Raw genomic sequence first — 19,665 nt, forward strand, 5'->3', positions numbered from 1 at the left:
TCCAGACCCCCAATCTCCACTTCGAGAGCCCCAGACCCCTTTCTCCTCCTTGGGGACCCTGAACTTCTTATCAGTCTGCCTAGGAATTGACTCTCACACTAGGGCATGGAGGCAACCTAGATGTCCATCAGCAGATGAATGGATAAGAAAGTTGTGGTATATATATACAATGGAATATTACTCAGCTATAAAAAAGAACACATTTGAGTCAGCTCTAATGAAGTGAATGAATGTAGATTCTTAGGATTATTGAGCCAGGATAGATTCCATAGTGCTTGTGGTAGGCTGAATCTCCTCCCCCATGCAAAGACATCCACATCCTAATCCCGGACACCTGAGAATATTACTTTACATGGTAAAGTAAATGAAAGAAAGCTATTTTACCTAGTAAAATAAAACTTAAAAATAAATTTAATTGCAGATATAATTAAAGATCTTAAAATGGGGAGATTACCCTGGATTATCCAGATGGGCCCTAAATTTAATCAGATGCAGTAGAAGGAAGTAGAGACAGATCTTACACACATCAAGAACAGGTGAAGTGAAGACGAAGCGGAGAGACATTTGAAGATGCTTCTCTTGAAGACTGAAGTGATGTGGCTATAACCCCAGGAATGCCAGTAGCCTCCAGAAGCTGGAAAACACAAGGAGTGGATTTTCCCATAGAGCAGCCAGAGGGACTATAGTCCTCCCAGCATCTTGATTTCAGCCAAATAATATTGACTTCTGACTTCCAGAACTGTGAGATAATTTCTGTTGTTTTAAGCCACCAAGTTTGTGGAAGATTGTTATAGCCATCACAGGAAACTAGTACGGTGCCTCCTCAAAGCTATCACTACTTAACAGACTTGATCCAGTAATTTCTAATTCTCAATAGATCTCAGGCCACATTTTCCATATACTAGACATGGTACTCTTCTTAAATGCTTTGGTCAAGTTTTCTTGGAACACATTGTTCTTCGGGTTCATGGAGAAGGAATAGGGAAGGATAGGGCCCTTTACCTGAAAAGTACTATAGAGTACCCCATGAACTATACAGTAAATAGAATTCTCCAGGCCAGAATACTAGAGTCGGTAGCCTTTCCCTTCTCCAGGGGATCTTCCTAAACCAGGGATCGAACCCAGGTCTCCCACATTGTAGGCAGACTCGTTATTTGCTGAGCCACCAGAGAAGCCCTACCCGAAAAGTACTACCCAAAAATAACCTCTAAACCACCAAAATGTTCATGAATGAGTTCTGAAGACCTGGCAGCTCTTCTCACTGGATTGGATCTTAAGGGGTCATAGAAGCCATCTACCCATCTTTGTCTGCACACAGCTAAGATCCTGAACATGTCAAGGGTATCTGGTTTCTGGAAGACGCTTGGGCTGCTCAGAACAGAGTAACTATCATTCAAGAACTATGGGCAGACTAGATCTTAAGAGAAGCTGGCTGGAGAAAGCAGCACGTAGAAAATGGATTGGAATTTATTGCTATAAAATGAAAAAGAATTACTCCCAGCAATGCTGCTGGTGTGTTAGCAACAGTTCTCACTCAAGTGTTAGATTGGGAAATACATTCTGTGAAAAAAGATTAGAACAGAGTCTTGAACACATTTTAACCAGCCTGTAAAATTCAACCCTGAATATTCATTGGAAGGACTGTTGCTGAAGCTCCAATACTTTGGCCACCTAATGGGAAGAGCCAGTCCATTGGAAACCACCCTGATGCTGGCAAGTTAGAAGGCCAAAGGAGAAGAGGGCAGCATAGCATGAGATAGTTCGATAGACTGCATAACCGGACTCAATGGACATGAATTTCAGCAAACTCTGGGAGATAGTGGAGAACAGAGAAGACTGGTATGCCACAGTCAATGGGGTTACAGAGTTGGACTCAGTGACTGAACAACAACAACAACAACAAAAGTAGAAGGGCTTCATAATATTGCTTTCCCCTCCAGAACGCTGGAATCCCAAGGAACTGTGCAGAAAAACTAAGTATACCTTTGTGGATGTGGTAACCAACATAGCAGTGGAATGCTGGCAGAATAAAATCCTACAATTTTCAGCTAAAGAAAAGAACCTAGAAATTACCCAATCTAAACTCCTCAGTGTACGGATGTGAAAACCCAGCAGACTTTTTTAACCCAATTTTAGATATTTAGATACTAGATGATATTTGCTGTGCAGTCTTGCTTTACTGTCCACAGTGTTTTACTGGGTCAGGTGCTGATTCGTGGCAATAAAAACAGAAGCGCATTTCCAGTACCCTGAACGACCATAATCCCGCCGCCGCCCGCCAAGGAGTTCAAACTAAAATTCCTCTCGCCGTCCAGACACGTCCCGCCGCCGCCCGCCAAGGAGCTCAAATTAAAATTCCTCCCGCCGTCCAGACACGTCCCGCCGCCGCCCGCCAAGGAGCTCAAATTAAAATTCCTCCCGCCGTCCAGACACGTCCCGCCGCCGCCCGCCAAGGAGCTCAAACTAAAATTCCTCCTGCCGTCCAGACACGTCCCGCCGGGCATGGGACAGAAGCCTGTTGCTAATACTGCTAAGTCACTTCAGTCGTGTCCGACTCTGTGCAACCCCATAGACGGCAGCCCACGAGGCTCCGCTGTCCCTGGGATTCCCCAGGCAAGAACACTGGAGTGGGTTGCCATTTCCTTCTCCAATGCATGAAAGTGAAAAGTGAAAGTGAAGTCGCTCAGTCGTGTCTGATTCTGCGAGACCCCATGGACTGCAGCCTACCGGGCTCCTCCATCCATGGGATTTTCCAGGCGAGAGTACTGGAGTGGGTCCCGCCGCCGCCCGCCAAGGAGCTCAAATTAAAATTCCTCCCGCCGTCCAGACATGTCCCGCCGCCGCCCGCCAAGGAGCTCAAACTAAAATTCCTCCTGCCGTCCAGACACGTCCCGCCGGGTAGGGGACCGAAGCCTGTTAGCAACCAGGAAATTAGCGGAACGTTGAGGTTGAACGCTTGCGGTTAGAACGACTGCTTTGACGAAAGAACACTTCCGGTTGGCGAGGCCTTTCCCTCAGCTTGTGGTTTGGGCAGCCTTTAGATCTCGCGTTTCGATTTGCTACGCTAACGCTGGGAGGCGGGGTTACGTCGGGGTCACGCTCTCCCATTGGCTGCTGGTGCGGCGGCGGTTTGGAGTGAGAGCAGCACGTTGAGATGGAGTCCGATCATGAGATGGAGGCTGATCTTCAGTGCGGCGGCACAAGGCCTGAGCTCGATCTTGAGCCCGTTGAGCCCGATGTTGAGCCCGATGTTGAACCCGATGTCCGGTCGGAATCAGAGATTGAGCCAGGTCTGGGTCCCCGGGGAATGGATCTTGTGTGGAGTGCGTGGTGCGGGAAGTGCGTCAAAGAGAAAGGGTCGTCGCCACTCTGGGCCCAGCGCATCGTGGTCGCCTGGCTCAGCAGGGCCGAGTGGGATCAGGTGATGGTGTATCTGTTCAGTGACGACTATAAATTGCAGCGGTACGCGCTGAACCGCATCACGGTGTGGAGGAGCAGGTAAGGCGGTTGGCTTAGCCCTCCTGCCTGCGTGCTGGTGGCACTTCACTTCTTCCTCTATAGGATTTCTTAAGGCCTTACTATCTAGTCTTCTCCTAAATGCTTAATGGTTCCCCCACGCGTGGTTTGGGCATTGCTTGTCTCAGTGTGCCTGGGGGAAAGTCGCAGCAAAGCTCTTGCACTAATCCCATTTGCGGAAAGAAACGGGTGTGCCTCAACAGCCCTTTTGTCAAATCTGTGAGCTTTAACCCTTACTTTCTCTCATCTTGGGGTGGGTGCTGAAGGAACTGCTGTGGCTGAGCCAGGCAGGACTTAAGGAGTAGCACTCTAGGGTGGATTTCTATTCGAATTAGAAAGGGTGGTGGGAGCTTGCCTGAAAAATCCATGTTTGAATGGGGCGCTTCAGTCTAGTTGGTGAGATTGAGTTGGGAGCAGACAAGGGACGCGTGTCTCCAAGAATAAGGTTTTTTTTTCCTAGCTGAATGAGTTGAGGGTGAAAGGGGTGTGTCCACACTTAACTGTTGATTGGTTGTGTAGCAGTTAGGTATCCTGTATACTGTTGGATCCCAGGGACATTACCTACCCACCCACCCCCACCCCCATCTTCCCAGCTTCTTGATTTGTGTCTGTTAACACACTCTTTAGCCAGTATATAATTGGAATAACCTACAGAAAGCTAGATTCTGAGGTGGAGGGTGGGCCAGTGTAAAGGACCTTTATGATGGTGCTGGACTGTGGCCCTTTAGGTTAGGCAACGAACTCCCCCTGGCAGTGGCTTCTACTGCTGACCTGGTACGCTGTAAGCTCATGGATGTAACTGGTGGCTTGGGCACTGATGAACTTAGACTGCTCTATGGCATGGCATTGGTCAGGTAAGACCTACATGGGTAGGGGTGTGTGGGGGGTGGTTTTGAGGGTGGGGGGCATGGGGCTTGCACGATAAGCCGAGTTTGGCTTTGGGTGCTCCCTGAACCAAAATGCCTTGTGTGTCCTTGTGTATGGGTCACCCTGTGATTGCTTAACTTGACAGCTTTTGGTAACACCCTGTTAACACACATTCCTCTTTTTTCCTGAGAGCCTTCTCTCCTCCGTTTTTCTTCCCCTCTCTTTGAAATATAGGGTGAGGGTGATTTAGACCAAATGGTCTCTTTGGGGCTCTTCCAGCCTTTACAGCTCGATTTATTTTCTCCCTTTTACTCTTTTACCTAGAGGAACCTTTCTGAATGCTTCGATGTTCTTGACCATGATTTAATGTGGTTTTTCTAATCCTACCCTTGTCTACACCTTTATCCTATTCGCTTCACGAACACTGAAAGGTTGCTGAGTTGTGGAAACCGAGATGTGGGCCAGGAGTTCCTGACTTACAGAGTGGCTCAGAGTGGGTCTAGCTGTCTCATGTACATCAAGAAAAAGGTTGCCTCTGAGTTTTTCATCTGTCAAAGTTTTTGCTTAGCTCATACTGTTTCCCTTGTTTGCCTTAAGGTCCTCCTTAGCTCTTCTTACCTTATCCATTGTTTGTGCTCCCCATATCGTTTGATGTAGTCATTTGTTCTAGCATTTATAACATATTATGTCCTAGCATAATATGTTATATTATGTCATGATTATTTATCCTAGACTGAACTCTTCAAGGCCAGAGCAGTGTCTTGTTCATCTGTATGGCTTCAGTATAGAGCAGACTCTCAGTAATGTTGGACTGGATGGAACCATTCCTGCTCTGGCTGACACCAACCATAAGAACAGGGTAGAACAGTCATTGGAAAGGTTGTGGAAATGCAAGGTGTCAGTAACTCAGCAAGGTGTTTTGAAGCCCCACTGGTTTGAATAAAGCAGTTACTTGGGCTCTGCTACTTATTTCTCCCCCAAACTCAGGTTTGTGAACCTTATCTCGGAGAGGAAGACAAAGTTTGCCAAGCTCCCTCTCAAATTCCTGGCTCAGGAGGTGTGTATGATAAAGTGGCCTTGCTCAATTCTCTCTCCTCAGAAGGGCTCACTAAATGGGGCATTTAGTGGGTACAGTCAGACTAGCTTATCCCACCACTGTCAGCCAAGCCCAGCAAGAACCCCAGAGCCTCAGCTTTCAGCTTGAAAGAAGCAGACTTGCTTCCTTGCTCATGGCTGCTGTCTTCAGTGGGCTTGGCCGGCCCAGCTTGCTGGGAATGGCCCAGGTGAAGCTGAGGCACCCCAGTGCCCCACTGGGTGGGGACAGGAAAGAGGTGTCAGTTAAAGTGCCTGCCCTCTGGCTGTTGACAGTCTGAGGGAGGAGACAAATCCAGCCAAGCTGCGTGAAAATGTAAGACATTCCTGCTTTGAGTGAGTGTATGAGGTGTGTAGAGACTCAGACGGCAGACAGGTTCTCAGCCATCAAGAGAAGCTTCCTGGAGGAAGTCTGGGAGGGAAGGAGGAAGGAAGGGAGAAAGAGAAGGGTAGAGGGTACCCTGGGAGAGGAACTGGTACAGGCAGGGCAAAAGGAGGCTGAAGAAGGTGATTGTTAATGCTCATTCACAGGAATCTTCTTCATTGGAGGAGGGTAGTTGGTGGTTGGGGGAGGCAAGTATCTTCTGATTTTCAGGATCACCTCCACAGAGCCTAAAGAGAATCAGGAGACCTGGTTTCTAATCTTGGCTTTGCCGCTAAGACCAGAACCTCCTCTTAGGACCTCCATTTCTCTATCTGTAAAATGGGGAGAAGCCAGGCTAATTCATCTCTGTGGCCCTTTCTGCTTTAATATTTTCTAATTTCTGCGCGCACACCCTCCTCCACAATCAGGTGAACATTCCGGATTGGATTGTTGAACTTCGCCATGAGTTAACCCACAAGAAAATGCCCCATATAAATGACTGCCGTAGGGGTGAGTCCCCAGGGAGTATACATATCACAGTTAAGCCCAGAAGCCTGGGCTGGGTGGCACTGTGGGGAGAGAGAGAGGGAGGAGGGTCTTCACCTGGGGTCAGAGCTGAGACTAGGGTGAGGCAAGTGAAGCATTCACCTTGGACACAAACTTTAAGGGGATGTCAAAAGCTCAGTAATCAAGATAAATAACATTTTAATATAGAAAAACTTAAGATGATTAAAATACCAAACATTTTGAATAAAGATAGGATTAATATTACTGATTTCTCCTTTTGCTTTAGGCTCCAATATAGTGTGGCAGGGCACTCTTCTGATCCTGTTTTGTTGTCTCAATTACTGAGTTTTTTGGCATCCCCTTAAATTTTGTGCCTGAGGAGGGGAATGGGGAGTGGGTTGAGAGGTGTGAGCCATCAAATATCATGAATCCAGGAGTTCTTTGCACATCCCGTTCCAACTAAGAACCCCTGATTCAGCCTAACCCCTTCATGTTGGGGAAACAGATCTAGAAAAGGGAAGAGACCTGATTGGCTAAGGCTATGTAACTAGCTAGTGGGGCTGGGTCTCTGTTCTTCCACTTGCTAGCCCCATTCCATTTTTGGTGTCCCATCTTCAAGTGTGGTATTAGTTTTTTTCTAGGAAATGTGCAGGTGAGTGGGAGGAAGCAAACAACAAGGGGATAACCCAGAGCAAGAGGGGCTGTTTCTGGATATGTGAGATTTGTGTCTTCTTGGAGCCAAGCCTCTTTCCCTGGGGCTTTCCCATAATGTTTGTAAGATGAGACTGGGGGCCTGCTGAGGAGCTGCTTGCCTATGACTGTTACTATGGCACTGCTTTCCTTCCTCCCCTCCTTTAGGCTGTTATTTTGTCCTGGATTGGCTCCAGAACACCTATTGGTGCCGCCAAATGGAGAACAGCCTGAAAGAGACCTGGGAGTTGGAGGAGGAGAGGGAAGAGACAGATGAAGAAAACCAAGAGGAAGATAAGAAAATTGTTGTTGATGACATCACAGAACAGAATCCAGAGCCTAAGGATGAGGAGAAAGGTGTAGAGCTGAATGTCAAGGCTGATGGAGACCGCGAAGGCAACAAAGACAGCAAAGAGGTTGATCCGCTTTTACAAAAGACTCTGAGACATAAACAGTTGTATGGTAAGTGTCTGGTGCAGAAAGGGGCTCGTGAGCTTAGAAGACTCAGGCTTATGATTGACTGGTTATTTCACTGGTTCGGTATTTCCTTTGGGGTTGTGGTGAGGCTTAGCTTAAAAAAATTACTGTCACAAACCATCTTCATTGAGCCCTGTGAAGCAAGAGGGCCAAGAATTCTAATTCCTAATTTACAACTCAGGAAGTGAGGTGAGGGGGCTCAAAATTCCATCAGGAGTAGGGCACAGGGTTGGCTGCTCTATCTGTTCCCCTATTCTATTTTCAGAAAGAGCCCGAGAACTGCTGGTATCCTATGAAGAGGAGCAGTTTAAGGTAAGAATGTGCTCTTGACTTGGCCTGTTTTCACCTGCCCTAGCCGTTTCTTCCCTCTTGCCAGCTACCTGAGAGAAGTCCTGAGAAGGAAATTGAAAGAAAAGTGGCAAAGCTTGAGGGAACTTCTTAGAAATGCAGATGGGGGGAGTAGGAACCAGACAAGAGGAGCAGAGTCCAGTTGGCTGATCTTCCACATCAATGGAAAGGAGCAGATGATGGAAGTTTGTCGATAATTGGCCCCACTGGGTGGTAGGGAACAACCGGGTGTAGGTGGTTGCACAGACGTACTGTATTGCAGCTGATCAGCAAATGGCGTCCAGGAGCCTTCCTAGATCAGGTGAGCTTATGGGGTGCTATTTTAGCAGGAAGGGAGGTAGCTTACAAACCATTCAGCTCAACCCTTCCTTTTCACAGATGAAGAAATTGAAGCCATGGATGAGTGAAGGGACTGGCCCAAGGTCACATATGCAGTTAGTGATAAAACCAGGACAAGAACCTGGGTCTCCTGATTCACTTTCTTCCATAACTCATTGCTTCCTCTCATCCCTTATTCCAAGGGTCTCTGCCAAACTCCAACCAAATACCCCTATTGGATATCTATGTATTGGATTATCTGGTTATTGGGAGCTGCAGGGAATTTGGGGGTTGGGGAGGGAGGAAGAGGAAGAAGAGAAAATCTGGAACTTGAGGGTCAGGATATTTTTAGTTGCAGAGCCAGTAGGGACATTGTCAGCTCACCCCTGCATACCCTGCCACATCCCCTGAAAGGAAGTGCTAAGAGGTCCTATGAGAAGGAATCCTGGAGGGATGGGGGAGGGTTACCTGGCTGAACTAGCCTTCTGATGGGACCCTCTTTGCTGGCAGGTGCTGGAGAAATATAGGCATTTACCTCCGGCCATTAAAGCGTGGAATAACCTGTCCCCACCTGTAGAATGCATCCTGGCAGAGCTCAAGGGCATTACATTCGAGAACAGGTGTGTAACTAGGTAATCAGGGGCTGCTACTCTTCTAGGGTAGAGCGTAGCAGCTCCCTGAAATTGGTTGTCATATCCCAGCTTGCCAGCCTCTGCTGTAGGAAATTCCAGGGATAATCCTGATCCCCCACCGGTGACCCGGTATTTCACATGATCCACTTTCTTAAGCCCTGCAAGCTACCAGGTGTGGTTTGCCTACTCTGAGTCACTGAAATAGCTAGAGGCAGTAATGTTGACTGTCATGCGTCCCCTGGCCAGTTTTGTTTCTCTGTGTCCAGTGGTACATGAAACTCTTGGCAACTAGGAAGAGCCCTGAATCTTTTGCTTTTTCACTGCCTATCTCTTATCTGAGTTTGAGGTAAAAGATATATGGTAGGCACTGCTGGTCTCTTAAACTGCTATGAGAGGGTATCAGCATCCCCTGGATAGTTGTGGTTGAGAGGATAGTGGAGGGGCCTTCCCAAGGCCTGGATCCTTGAAAGACTAAGTTTCCACTGACCCACCCATTATGGCCATGAGCCTTATTTTCCCCCCAAAGTAGTACTCAGTTCAACCAGAGCAGACAGTGTCTGTCCATTCCTTGCCTCCCTGGCTCTTTGGGGCTTGCTACCTAAATTCAGCTGGAAAGGGCTTTGGGAAGAGGTTGGAAAGAATCTAGGATGAAGCTGACAGTATAGGAAGGTGGTGTAGGTGACAGAGTGGGCCTGGGTAGCAGGCACTACCTATAGTGCAGATAGGATTGTTGCTGATGTCTTTATTCCTAGGACACTAATAGTTCAGACGGTGTTTTTATCAGTGTCTGCCCAGCCTAGGCTTCTTAGCTGTACCCATCAGGAAAGAGGTGAGTGCTGACTACCTCAGTAGCTGGGAAAACTATCATTATGCTATACAGTAGTGTCTGCATAATCATGCTGAGCAGGCAACTGGTTGACTGTTTTAAGTGCTATTCCTGGATATTGACCTGAGGAGACGGGAGATGGATAGAAGGACAACTGTTTCCTCCTTGAGCCTGAGCATGACAGCCCTCCAGACATTGAGACATCTTGAGAGCTCTTGTTCCCCTTCGGCCCAGTCAGCTAGGAGAGACTCCCTTAGGGAACTTCTAGCTTCGAAGGAGACAGCTGATGCTGATTTTGGTTTGAGCTAGATGGGGATGAGAGATTACCCCTATTGCTTAGGCTTCAACCTCTGTATCTTAGTTCTGGGTTCTTGCAGTCCATAGGAATGAGAATAATATTTGGTCCAGCAATTGAGTCCCCAAAGTTTCTGCTTCTAAGCTTTGAATGAAGGCAACCAGGGAGAAAGGGAGGGATAGGAGACTGGACAACTGTCAAGAGAAAGACTGAGCAGGACCTTGACCCTATTACCGCAGGCATTTAACTCCTTTGTGGGCCTGGGACTTTCCTTCATCTGTGCTTTTGGGCTTGTTCAGCTACTGCTGCCCTTATTATGGGCCTTAGATTAGTATGTGCTTGGTAGATGGTTGTTCAAAACCCACTGATCCCAGTTTTTGACTCAGCCCTTGACCCAGGAGGCAGGGGCCTGAAAGCCTATTGTCAGCTGCCTTCCTTTTTCCCCATGCTGGTTTGGCCTTTGAGTCAGAGGCATTGGCAGCCTTGGGAGTGGGTAGGGGAGTAGAAGGGGGTCTTCTGACTGCTTCAGTTTACTTAATTTAGTGTCCTCTTGCTCCAGGGAGGCTGTGCTAGATGCTTTTCTGGATGACGGCTTTCTCATCCCGACGTTTGAACAGTTGGCAGCTTTGCAGATAGAGTATGAAGGTAGGGTCCTGGAGACTCACTACAGCCTTAGGGTACAGTGTATCCTGGACAAGAACACCAGGGGTGGGCTGAGTGGCCCTGGACGGGGGGTAAGGGCTGTTTCCTGCCATTCCATAGCTACTGGAAGCCCCTCCTGGCGGAGCAGAATGTAGCCCCACTGAAAAGTAGTTGTTGGTTTGGGCTATTCTTAGGTGGCTTGGAATTGGGTGGGGTGAGGTGGGGTGGATTGGGATTGGGGTGGGGGTCTTAATGCCATTATTTTGCTATATTAATTGTGATTTAGCCACTTGCTAGAGAGCTAGAACAACAGAACTGGAAGGGCCTTGTAAGGTCATGTAGTGCAACATCCTCATGTTACAGATGGGCAGACTGAGGTCCAGAGAGGGGAAGGTACTGATCCAAAGTCACACAGTGAGTTATTGACAAAGATGAAGCTAGAACCAGAGCTCTCTTTGTTTTGTACTGTTTTGAGTCAGTTGTTGTTTTCCAGATACTAACTGGTTTCTCTCCCTGCTGTTCTGCTCTCATGTTTCTTTTTGTTCTGCGGTGGCAACTCTGTTATTGTTGTTGGGGCCCCCTTTTCTTTGCCCTTTCTCTGCTGGATTTCTTCCCTTCCTTCTCTCTCTCCCTCTTTTCTCCTCCTCTTCTTCCCTCTCCCTCCCTGCCTCCCCTTTTCCTGCCAATGGATGTTTCTCACAAACCAGAAAACGTGAACTTGGATGACGTCCTGGTGCCAAAGCCGTTCTCTCAATTCTGGCAGCCCCTGCTCAGGGGCCTGCACTCCCAGACCTTCACGCAGGCCCTGTTGGAGAGGATGCTCTCTGAGCTGCCAGCCTTGGGGAACACTGGGATCCGGCCCACCTACATCCTCAGATGGACCACTGAACTGATTGTGGCTAACACCAAGACTGGTGAGGAAGACTAGTCCTATCCCCAGGGCTTAATGCAGCCCAGGCAAGAGCATCTGCTACTGTCCTCATCTCTCAACTGAGTAGCACCGGGCAGATGCATCCCGTGTTAGAGGCTAAACTTTTAAGGTCATCCCCAAAGGGCCCTGCAGCAGCAGTGGACAAATCTCCCTTCACCTTTTTCTTCTCAGAGCCAAGTAAACTGGGCTGGGGCAAAGGGTTCTGAATGCTTTGAGCAATGGGGAGGTTTAGAATGAGGAGTTGAAGTCTGGGGTGACAGGAAGGGACAGCTAAACTTTTTAGATGCAAGATTGGGTGGGGGCTTTCTCTTTCCTTCTTCTCAGGCCCTGTCTTCTTTCTCAGGACGGAATGCCCGCCGGTTTTCTGCCAGCCAGTGGGAAGCGAGAAAGAACTGGAGGCTGTTCAACTGCTCTGCCTCCCTTGACTGGCCCCAGGTGGTTGAGTCCTGCTTGGGCTCACCTTGCTGGGCCAGCCCCCAACTCCTTCAGCTGTAAGTCTTTTGAATACCATCCGGTAAGAGGGTGAGACCCTGCAGGCCTCAGGGCCACAGGCCTAGAATGGCAGAGTTGGTTGAGCCCTTGCAAAGACCCCCCTCCTTGCAAAGATCTCTCCTCTAGATGAGAGAATTATTCCGAGTACCAGAGAGGGAAGGGGTAGGATATATTCCTGCCTAAGATCACAGAGATTAAGAAGTGCCTGAACTGAGTCCAGTATGAAAATGGACAAGATACCCTCCTACAGTGCTTAGCACAGTGGCCTGTACAGAGTAAGTGCACAATAAATGGTAGCTGCTGTTGATTATTGAACCCATTTCTCTGACTCTGTGCCCAGTGCTGTCTCTATTATCTTCCCGAAATGTACCTCTCATAGGTGCTTAACAACCTTCAGTGGCTCCTTATTGCTTTCCTGATGAAGACTAGGCTTCTTAGCCTGACATTCAAAGATCTCTCTGCTTCTGCTCCAACTTACTGTGATAATCCTTGACTCCCCTTTGCCCAGTCTACTCTGAGCGCTATGGTCAAAATGAATATTGCACTGGTTCTGTAGATACCTGTGGTTGTCCTTTTTTCTGTCATTTCCTGACCCCTCGCCACTCCCCTCATACTCATGGAAGGCTTTAGGACCCAATTCTCTTCCTGCTTTCTGGAGCAGTATTTGTTTCATTTGAGTGATCCATCTGGCACTGCAGTTGCTCAACTTCAGTGACCTTCATCCTCCACTACACTCAGCAACTCATTTCCATCACTCAAAGCTGTTCCACCTCTGGAAGCTTACATCCCAGCATCCCACTTTGTGACCACCACCTCTTGTCCTACCAGTTCTCACCCTTGCATCCCACAGCATCTGTTCTTTGCCTGCATCCAGACCTCCATCCCTCCATTTCTTACCTGCCTCAATCTTGCTTCTCCTCAGTCCTGTCTTTGGTTGATCACTTCAGTCACCCAGCATCAGCACCCTCCACTCTGCCCATCCTTTGGCATATCTGACTTAACAAACCGCCAAGCTGGAATTGATCCTTCCCAGTCTGCTTCTCCCACTCCTCAGCCCAGGTAGCTGAGCTCTGCTGGAGAAAACCACATAGCCCTGCGGATTGCTGCCACTGCAGAGGTATGATTTTTTATCTCAGGCCAGGTCTCAGTTTGGCTTGTCTGAGCTTTTACTTGTTTTCTGCCCACTTTCTCTCCTGTTCCCTGGCTGTTCTAAACCCTTATCAGTCACCTCAAACCCCTCCCCCATTTCACCCTAGCTTCCTCGAGCACATGGAGGCCCCTGGCAGGGCCCCCTCTACCTGAGGTCCAAACCTCGTGAGCTGATCTGCGGCTACGCTCAGCATTGTCGCCAGTCTCAAGATGAGGTGGCCTTACCCAACCTCAAAGCCTACTCCTCCACCTGTTATTTGGAGCTACCTCTGCCAGCACCACTGGGACCTCACCCCAGCCTCTCCCTTGCTCTACTGGCTCTTGCTTTTCAACCTGTGAACAGTTTCTGAATTTTTCTTATCTTAAAACAACAATCACAGCAACACAAGCCAAATCTCCTTTGACCCTGCATCCCTCTATTGGGTTATCAGCAACTTATCACTCCTTTTTCTCCTGTCAAAACATCCCAGAAAAGTAGTCTACATTCAGCAGTCTCAATTTCCTCACTACTTTCTTACTCCTCAACCTGCTGCAATCTGGCATTCACCCCTAGAGCTGCTTTGACCTAATTACCAAATCCAGTGGGCCCTTGTCCATTGCCTGTCTGCTGCATTGATACTGTTTGCTACTCCTTCCTTGAAATGCCTGTGCTTTTTTTTTTTTTAAACTAGTTCCTGTGCTCGCTTCGGCAGCACACATACTAAAATTGGAACGATACAGAGAAGATTAGCATGGCCCCTGTGCAAGGATGACATGCAAATTTGTGATGCATTCCATATTAAAAAAAAACAAAAAACAAAACAACTAGTTCCTGTAAAGTACCAAGGCCCAAATCTCTTTATCTAACTCAGGCCTTTCCCCAGAAATTCAACCTCCTGTATTTGACTACGTGCCAGATATTTCCCCTTGGATGGCCTCTAGGCACCTTACTGTGACTGAAAGAGCATTAGTTGTCTTACTCCCCATTCCAGCCTCAAAGTGATATTCCTCCTCTGCTCCCTGTCTCACTTGGTGGCAGCAGTATCTACCCTGTCATTTTGATTCTCTCAAGTGCGTCTCAAATCTGAGATTTTCTCTTGTCATGTCTATTTCCCCTGGTGTCTCCTTCCCTCTATCAGACTAAGCTTTTCAAGGGAAAGGGCTCTGTATTAGCCATCTGTGCCCCAGCACACTTGCAAGTCCAGGCTCCAAACAAACCTCAGCAAATATTGTTGAACTAAATTATACTCTGCTGTCATTGCCAGCAGTGCTCTCTTTGGTGGGAGTTGAAGAATAAATGAAGTGAGAGTCTGGATGCTTAGACCGTTTTAGCCCTCCTTATCCTCTCCCCATGGAGTCAGAAAGTCTTTCTTGAATCCTAATGACATTTGGGTCACAGATGTATCTTATAAGTAACTTAAAAGAGAAAAAAGTAGCCTTGTTGACAAAGTTATCGAGTGCAAGACCTCCAGGAGATGGGACTGAACCAAACAGCTAAATCTCCAGATTTGTCTGCTATAGACTGAAAATGATACAAATGGGTGGGAAACTGGGAGGAGAACCAGAAGGTCCTAGAGGAATTTGAGCAATTCCAGCAAGAGAAAAAATAAAGGAAATAAAGTTATGAAGGAATATGGCATGTGTATGTAATGGGGGAGGGAATGAAAAGAGCAGCATGGAGAGGTTTGGATAGGTAGCCTTTAAAGTACTATCCAGTCCTAAGTGCCTGCAGAGTGGAAGCTGCTGGTCTTGGAAAAGTCTGGACCACGGAGATCTTCTCCCAATCCAAGCATACCAGAGGGATGCAATACATGCCAGCAGTAATAGCGGCTCACTTGTGTATGATTTCTTGTACACAGATCCTGCCTTTCCTAGATAATCAGTGAGTCGAGTCCTAATCACACCATTACACAGGTTGGGAAATGGGATTTCCTCAGGTATTATGCTGCAAGTCAGTAGTAAGCCTTCAGGTCAGAGCTGGGACCAGAATCCAGATACACTGTTCTTCCTCCTGTGTTCTTTCTACAGTGTTCCATTAGATTGCACATATAGAACATGACTTTTGTTTTCTCCAGAGGAAAAATAAAATATACCATTGGCATACTTGTGTCAGACAAGTATGTTGTGTTTGTAGAAGCTTTTTCATTTGACACAGCAATCTTTTGGAGTCAGAGATATTATAGACACTGAATTTAATAGATAAGAAAGACACTGAGGCTCTGAATAGAGTGAAGTGACTTATCTAAAAGTCATACAATTTGTTGATGGTGGGACAGGGATTTGGGCCCAGGGCTTATGAGTCCAGAGTTCACCTTACTTCCACCATTGTGATCTGTGACCTTCTCAGTCCCTAGATGTGACCAGGCAAACCTAAGGAAGGAGATGGATTTTAAGATTCTTATCACCCCTATACCTCAGTGGTCAGACTAGACAGCTTAAGGGGTAATAATAAACAGTAGTTATATGGTGTCTTGCCAAGATCAAATGCCTAAGAATATTTATTATTAATCGTACTAATGGACCACAATGAGAGGGAAGAAAATTTCTCTCTGGCTCTGCTTCTTAGTAAGGCTGGAAGATTTTTTGAGAGCTTTCCCCCCCCAGCCAGCCAGTATCAATTCAATTTGAGCCAGTGCCATCTTAGAATATGAAATTAGCCCTGCAGAGAGGGTCTCCCAGTGGAATCACTAGCTCCCAGCCCTGTCTCCCGCAGCCAGTGACCAGCAACCACACTTATGTGGCTGGTCTGCCTATGGGCCCCAGAGAGAAAACAGCCCCCTGAGCACATGGCCCTTCCTTTCATGAACAACCTACAATTCAAACTTGATACATTTAGAAGGAAACTATGCATCTGTGCATCCTTCCCGTGCCTCCAGCACTGATCAGGCATCTGCTAGGTGCCTGGTTCTCTGTGAGGCTCTGCAAGGGATACTCACCCTCTTCCTCCCCAGGAGCTCTCCTCAGTGGCTCTGTATCTGTTAGTGGTTTTGCTGTTAGCACTATCCTTTGTGTGCACGATGTCATCATCTTTAACTTTCCTCTGCCTGCCCCCTACCATCTGGTCACCAAGTCCTGCTATCTGTCTGTCTGTTCTTCACAGCTTCTCTCTCTCCCCGTCTCCACTGCCAGTGCCATGTGTCAGCCCTCACTGACTCCCTGGTCTCCCTGACTTCAGGCTGCCCCACCCAGGCCATTATCCACATGGTCACCCTGGCAATCTTCAGAAAGGCAGCCTTTACCTGTTCTCAGAAACATCTGATGACCCCCTCCACCCAACATATATACACCCTAACCTTTGCAGGCTTCTCTTGCTCCCACAGCTCCTCAGCAAAGCTCTACTCCTTGAGCCAGGCTAGTCTCACTGTACACACACAGCCCTGTGCGCTTGCTCTTGTCTCTGCACAAAGCCCTCCCTTGATCTCTCCTGCCCACCTTGTGCTCTCTGCCTCCCCCCAGCTCTTGTAGTGCCCAAGTCTGCAGTGCTCATCTGGCCTCCCTCCCACACCCTGCTTTGTCTTGTCAGCTGCTGCTTTTTCTCCATTCCAGGCTGGGCTGTAGTTGTTCCCAGAAAGGGATCACACTGTGTTTTCCATGAGGAAGGAGCACAGCATACTTCCAGTATATCTTTGGAGCTCAGGATAGATTGCCTAGCTAAAGAAAGGGATCTGCCATTTTTATGTCCAGCCCTGTAGGCATGTTGGCTAATTTGTATATTTATATAGCATTTCAGTATGATTAATAGCTATCATTTATTGCTTGCTCACAATGTGCCAGGCACTCTATGTGAGCTATCCTATTTACTTCTTTCAACAACCCTTTAAGTTAGGTACCATTATTGTCCTCATTTTACTGAGAATGGAAGTGAACCACAAAGATGAATTATAGAGCTTGTTCAGGGTCCATGGTCCTGTGTTCTGTCTGCTCTTCTGAACTGCCTTTCAGGGGAGGTCTGGAAGCTCAGAGACCAAATTCAAACTGGAATTTTGGTATGAAGTGACTTGAGATTTTGAATCTGTCTTACTCCATTCCTCCCTTTGCTTAGCATCTTCAAAGCCATGGGGCAGTTCCTGCCAGACGAGGAGCAGGAGAAGCTGCTACGCATCTGTTCCATCTATACCCAGAGCGGAGAAAACCTGGTGCAGGAGAGTTCAGAGGCTTCCCCCATTGGGAAGTCTCCGTACACAGTGGAGAACCTGTATTTGATCCTCAAACCAGCAGGCTCAAGCTCTGGGCCTGAAGGAGAAGCCCAGCAACAGGAGGAGCAGGGTAGCCTGAATGATGTCAAGGAAGATGAGAAGGAGAACAAAGAAGCCGTGGAAGACCAGGTAGAAGAGGGTGAAGAAGAGGAAGAGGAAAATGATCACCAGAAGTGGGAAGAAGAGGCGGAAGATAATGGTGACAATGACAACAATGATGAAGATGCGGAGGAAGACAGGATGGAGGTGGGACCTTTCTCTATGGAGGAAGAGTCCCCCACTGCCGAGAATGTCCAGAAAACAGGAGCTTTGCAGGACTCTGCATGGCAACTTAGCTCAGGTAAGAAGCCTGTTAACCACTTCTCCCCACATCTATCTTCCCTCTCTGGCTAGCTCTTGAAGCTTCCCTTCACCCTCAAGAAAGGATGGAAAGTTACAGGAAGTAGCCAGCATGAGGCAGCCTGGTATGTGGATGACAGCTGATTTTCCTCCCCCTTAGGATGGAACATGTGAGCATCAGGGACCTTAGCACTGTCATGCTGCCAGCTGCCCCATGCAGAGAGCGCATTCAGAGGAGTTGGTGTGGATGTAGGCACTGGGCAGCAAAACACAGAAAGTGACAAGTTGGGGGTGGATAAATGTATGATTTTGCATGCAGTGATTAGGTGCAGGGAGCCAAAGTATAGTGGTGTCTGTGTATAAGTGAATGTATATGGACATGTGGAGGCTGAGTGGACAGGATTTTGCTCTATGTATTGAGAAAGAAGGAACCCAGAGGTATTCAGTTAGAGGAAGTGGAAATGAGATCAGAAGGGGGAGAATAAGGAACGGGACAGTTCTTTGGTGAGCGTACACGTTAGTGAGACAAAGCCAGTAGGGAGCAGGGGACTTGGATGATAGGTGGGGGGAACATGAATCTGCTCCTGAGGGTAGTGAATGTCCTCGTTTGGGCTGGGGAGCAGGGACCTTAAGGCAGGGGGATGCCAAAGGAATGAAAAGTCTGAGGTGTGCACATAGGCATGTGTGTATGTGTACACACCTGAGGCAGGGGTAAATGTTGGGCACAGCCTGTGTGATGGAGCCTGGGGGAGGGAGGGAAGGAAAACAGCTGCGACTGGGTGTGGTATGGGGTAGACATGGTAGATTATAGAGGGAGAGAGGGTATGCAGTGAAGAAGCTTAGGGTAAAGATGAAGTCTTTGCTTTTACATGGATGGAAGGGCTGGGGCCCTGAGTGCTAGGGACCGGGGAACATGTTTATGTTTGCGTGTATGCGCATGGGTGTGTACCTACATGTGCTGGACACACCAAGGCACAGTGACAGAGAACTGTTTTAGGATAGGGAGGACTGTGCTTGAAAATATCTAAAGGGAGGGGCAGTGACTGAGGAGAATGTGTGTGTGAGAGAGAGAGAGAGAGTAAGGTTTGTAAAAAGAGAAGGTGTGAAGTGGGCTGTAGGTGCATCTGTGCACACATGGTCATATATGTTTTTGGAAAAGGAGACAGGGTTACCAAGACCCATGGGGACCAGGAGGCATATGTATGTGGGAGAGAAATGGAAGCAATATAGGGGGAGTGATATGGAAAGGCCTGAGAACAGGCAGTGAGACAGCCATCCATAGATGGCCTGTGTGGTCTGTGCTATCACTGAGGGGACATGTACAAGGGTATAGGGCTAGAGGAGCGGGGGCAATGATGTAGACAGAATTGGGAGCATTAGTGATGGGGAGGGAGGGAGGATGGCCAGGTCAGTGACAGACATGGAGGGAGTGGTCCCTGTGTACAGAGGTATCTTTGTATGCATAGGGCAATGCAGTCACAAATTCCTTCTTGTAAGAGAACCAGGGGTTAGGGGATGGGCAGGCAGAGGTACATCCTTTCCTGAGGGAGTACTTTGAGTAACATAAAAGTTTGTAGTCCTGGGTTGATACTTTCCAGAATGCCAGGGGAGAATTCTTTGGGTACCAGGGAGATGCAAGAGGCCAGAAACCTGGATCTGAGATCTGAGTTGGAGCTCACCAGTGAAGGCTTTGCTTGCAAACATTGAATGCACTAGTGTAAGGATGGGGAAGGGATTTGGGGGGGGTGGGATTTAACATAATACTGTGTGAAACGTACTTAAATGATAGGACATAATAGGTGGGGAGTGCCTAACATCATCCATTCCTAAGTGGAGTATGGGGGGCTGGGCCACGGGGTGGTGGTGGTGTTGTGAACGGAGAAAGGCTAGGGCATTGAAATCTTTCCCTCTCCCCCTTGCTGTTGCTTCCCCTGTATGTGTATATACGTATGTGGGGATGCAGGGACATTAAGATTACTGGTTTGTGTATGAGAGGCAGAGAGTA

General features: G+C 47.9%; 1 protein-coding gene, 1 long non-coding RNA gene and 1 other non-coding gene across 31 annotated transcripts in view; 2 read left to right on the top strand and 1 right to left on the bottom strand.

Moving 5' to 3' along the window:
* Positions 1-2,941, bottom strand: part of LOC145536365 (uncharacterized) — a 124,725-nt gene extending 121,784 nt beyond the window's left edge. The window contains exon 1 of the long non-coding RNA XR_014075805.1: positions 2,728-2,941. This is a non-coding gene — a long non-coding RNA (uncharacterized LOC145536365). The remainder of the gene's footprint in view (positions 1-2,727) is intronic.
* LAS1L (LAS1 like ribosome biogenesis factor) overlaps positions 1-19,665 on the top strand; it is a 28,996-nt gene that overhangs the window by 6,245 nt on the left and 3,086 nt on the right. For 2 of the 29 annotated variants that reach the window (XR_014075799.1, XR_014075800.1), the window contains exons 1-13: positions 3,133-3,498; positions 4,245-4,370; positions 5,371-5,440; positions 6,268-6,349; positions 7,205-7,498; positions 7,779-7,825; positions 8,690-8,799; positions 10,492-10,577; positions 10,938-10,988; positions 11,282-11,488; positions 11,849-11,996; positions 12,920-13,114; positions 17,168-17,661. Coding sequence is in view for 23 of the 29 variants with exons in the window: in XM_081565547.1 (XP_081421673.1) it covers positions 3,155-3,498; positions 4,245-4,370; positions 5,371-5,440; positions 6,268-6,349; positions 7,205-7,498; positions 7,779-7,825; positions 8,690-8,799; positions 10,492-10,577; positions 10,938-10,988; positions 11,282-11,488; positions 11,849-11,996; positions 17,168-17,661 (2,059 nt within the window). In the remaining 6 variants the exon portion in view is untranslated. Of the gene's footprint in view, positions 1-3,132; positions 3,499-4,244; positions 4,371-5,370; positions 5,443-6,267; positions 6,350-7,204; positions 7,499-7,778; positions 7,826-8,689; positions 8,800-10,491; positions 10,578-10,937; positions 10,989-11,281; positions 11,489-11,848; positions 11,997-12,123; positions 12,273-12,919; positions 13,115-13,253; positions 13,351-14,390; positions 14,416-14,848; positions 15,083-17,167; positions 17,662-19,665 lie in introns of those variants that run through there. The other 27 variants (XR_014075802.1, XR_014075803.1, XM_081565547.1 and 24 more) reach the window with 21 other exon arrangements.
* On the top strand, positions 13,823-13,929 carry LOC145537350 (U6 spliceosomal RNA). The gene has a single exon (XR_014076369.1). It is a non-coding gene; the product is annotated as a U6 spliceosomal RNA (small nuclear RNA).

Source organism: Giraffa tippelskirchi, chromosome X, assembly GCF_054371585.1.
Source record: "Giraffa tippelskirchi isolate mGirTip1 chromosome X, T2T-mGirTip1v1.2.pri, whole genome shotgun sequence".
Classification (NCBI taxonomy): Eukaryota; Metazoa; Chordata; class Mammalia; order Artiodactyla; family Giraffidae; genus Giraffa; species Giraffa tippelskirchi.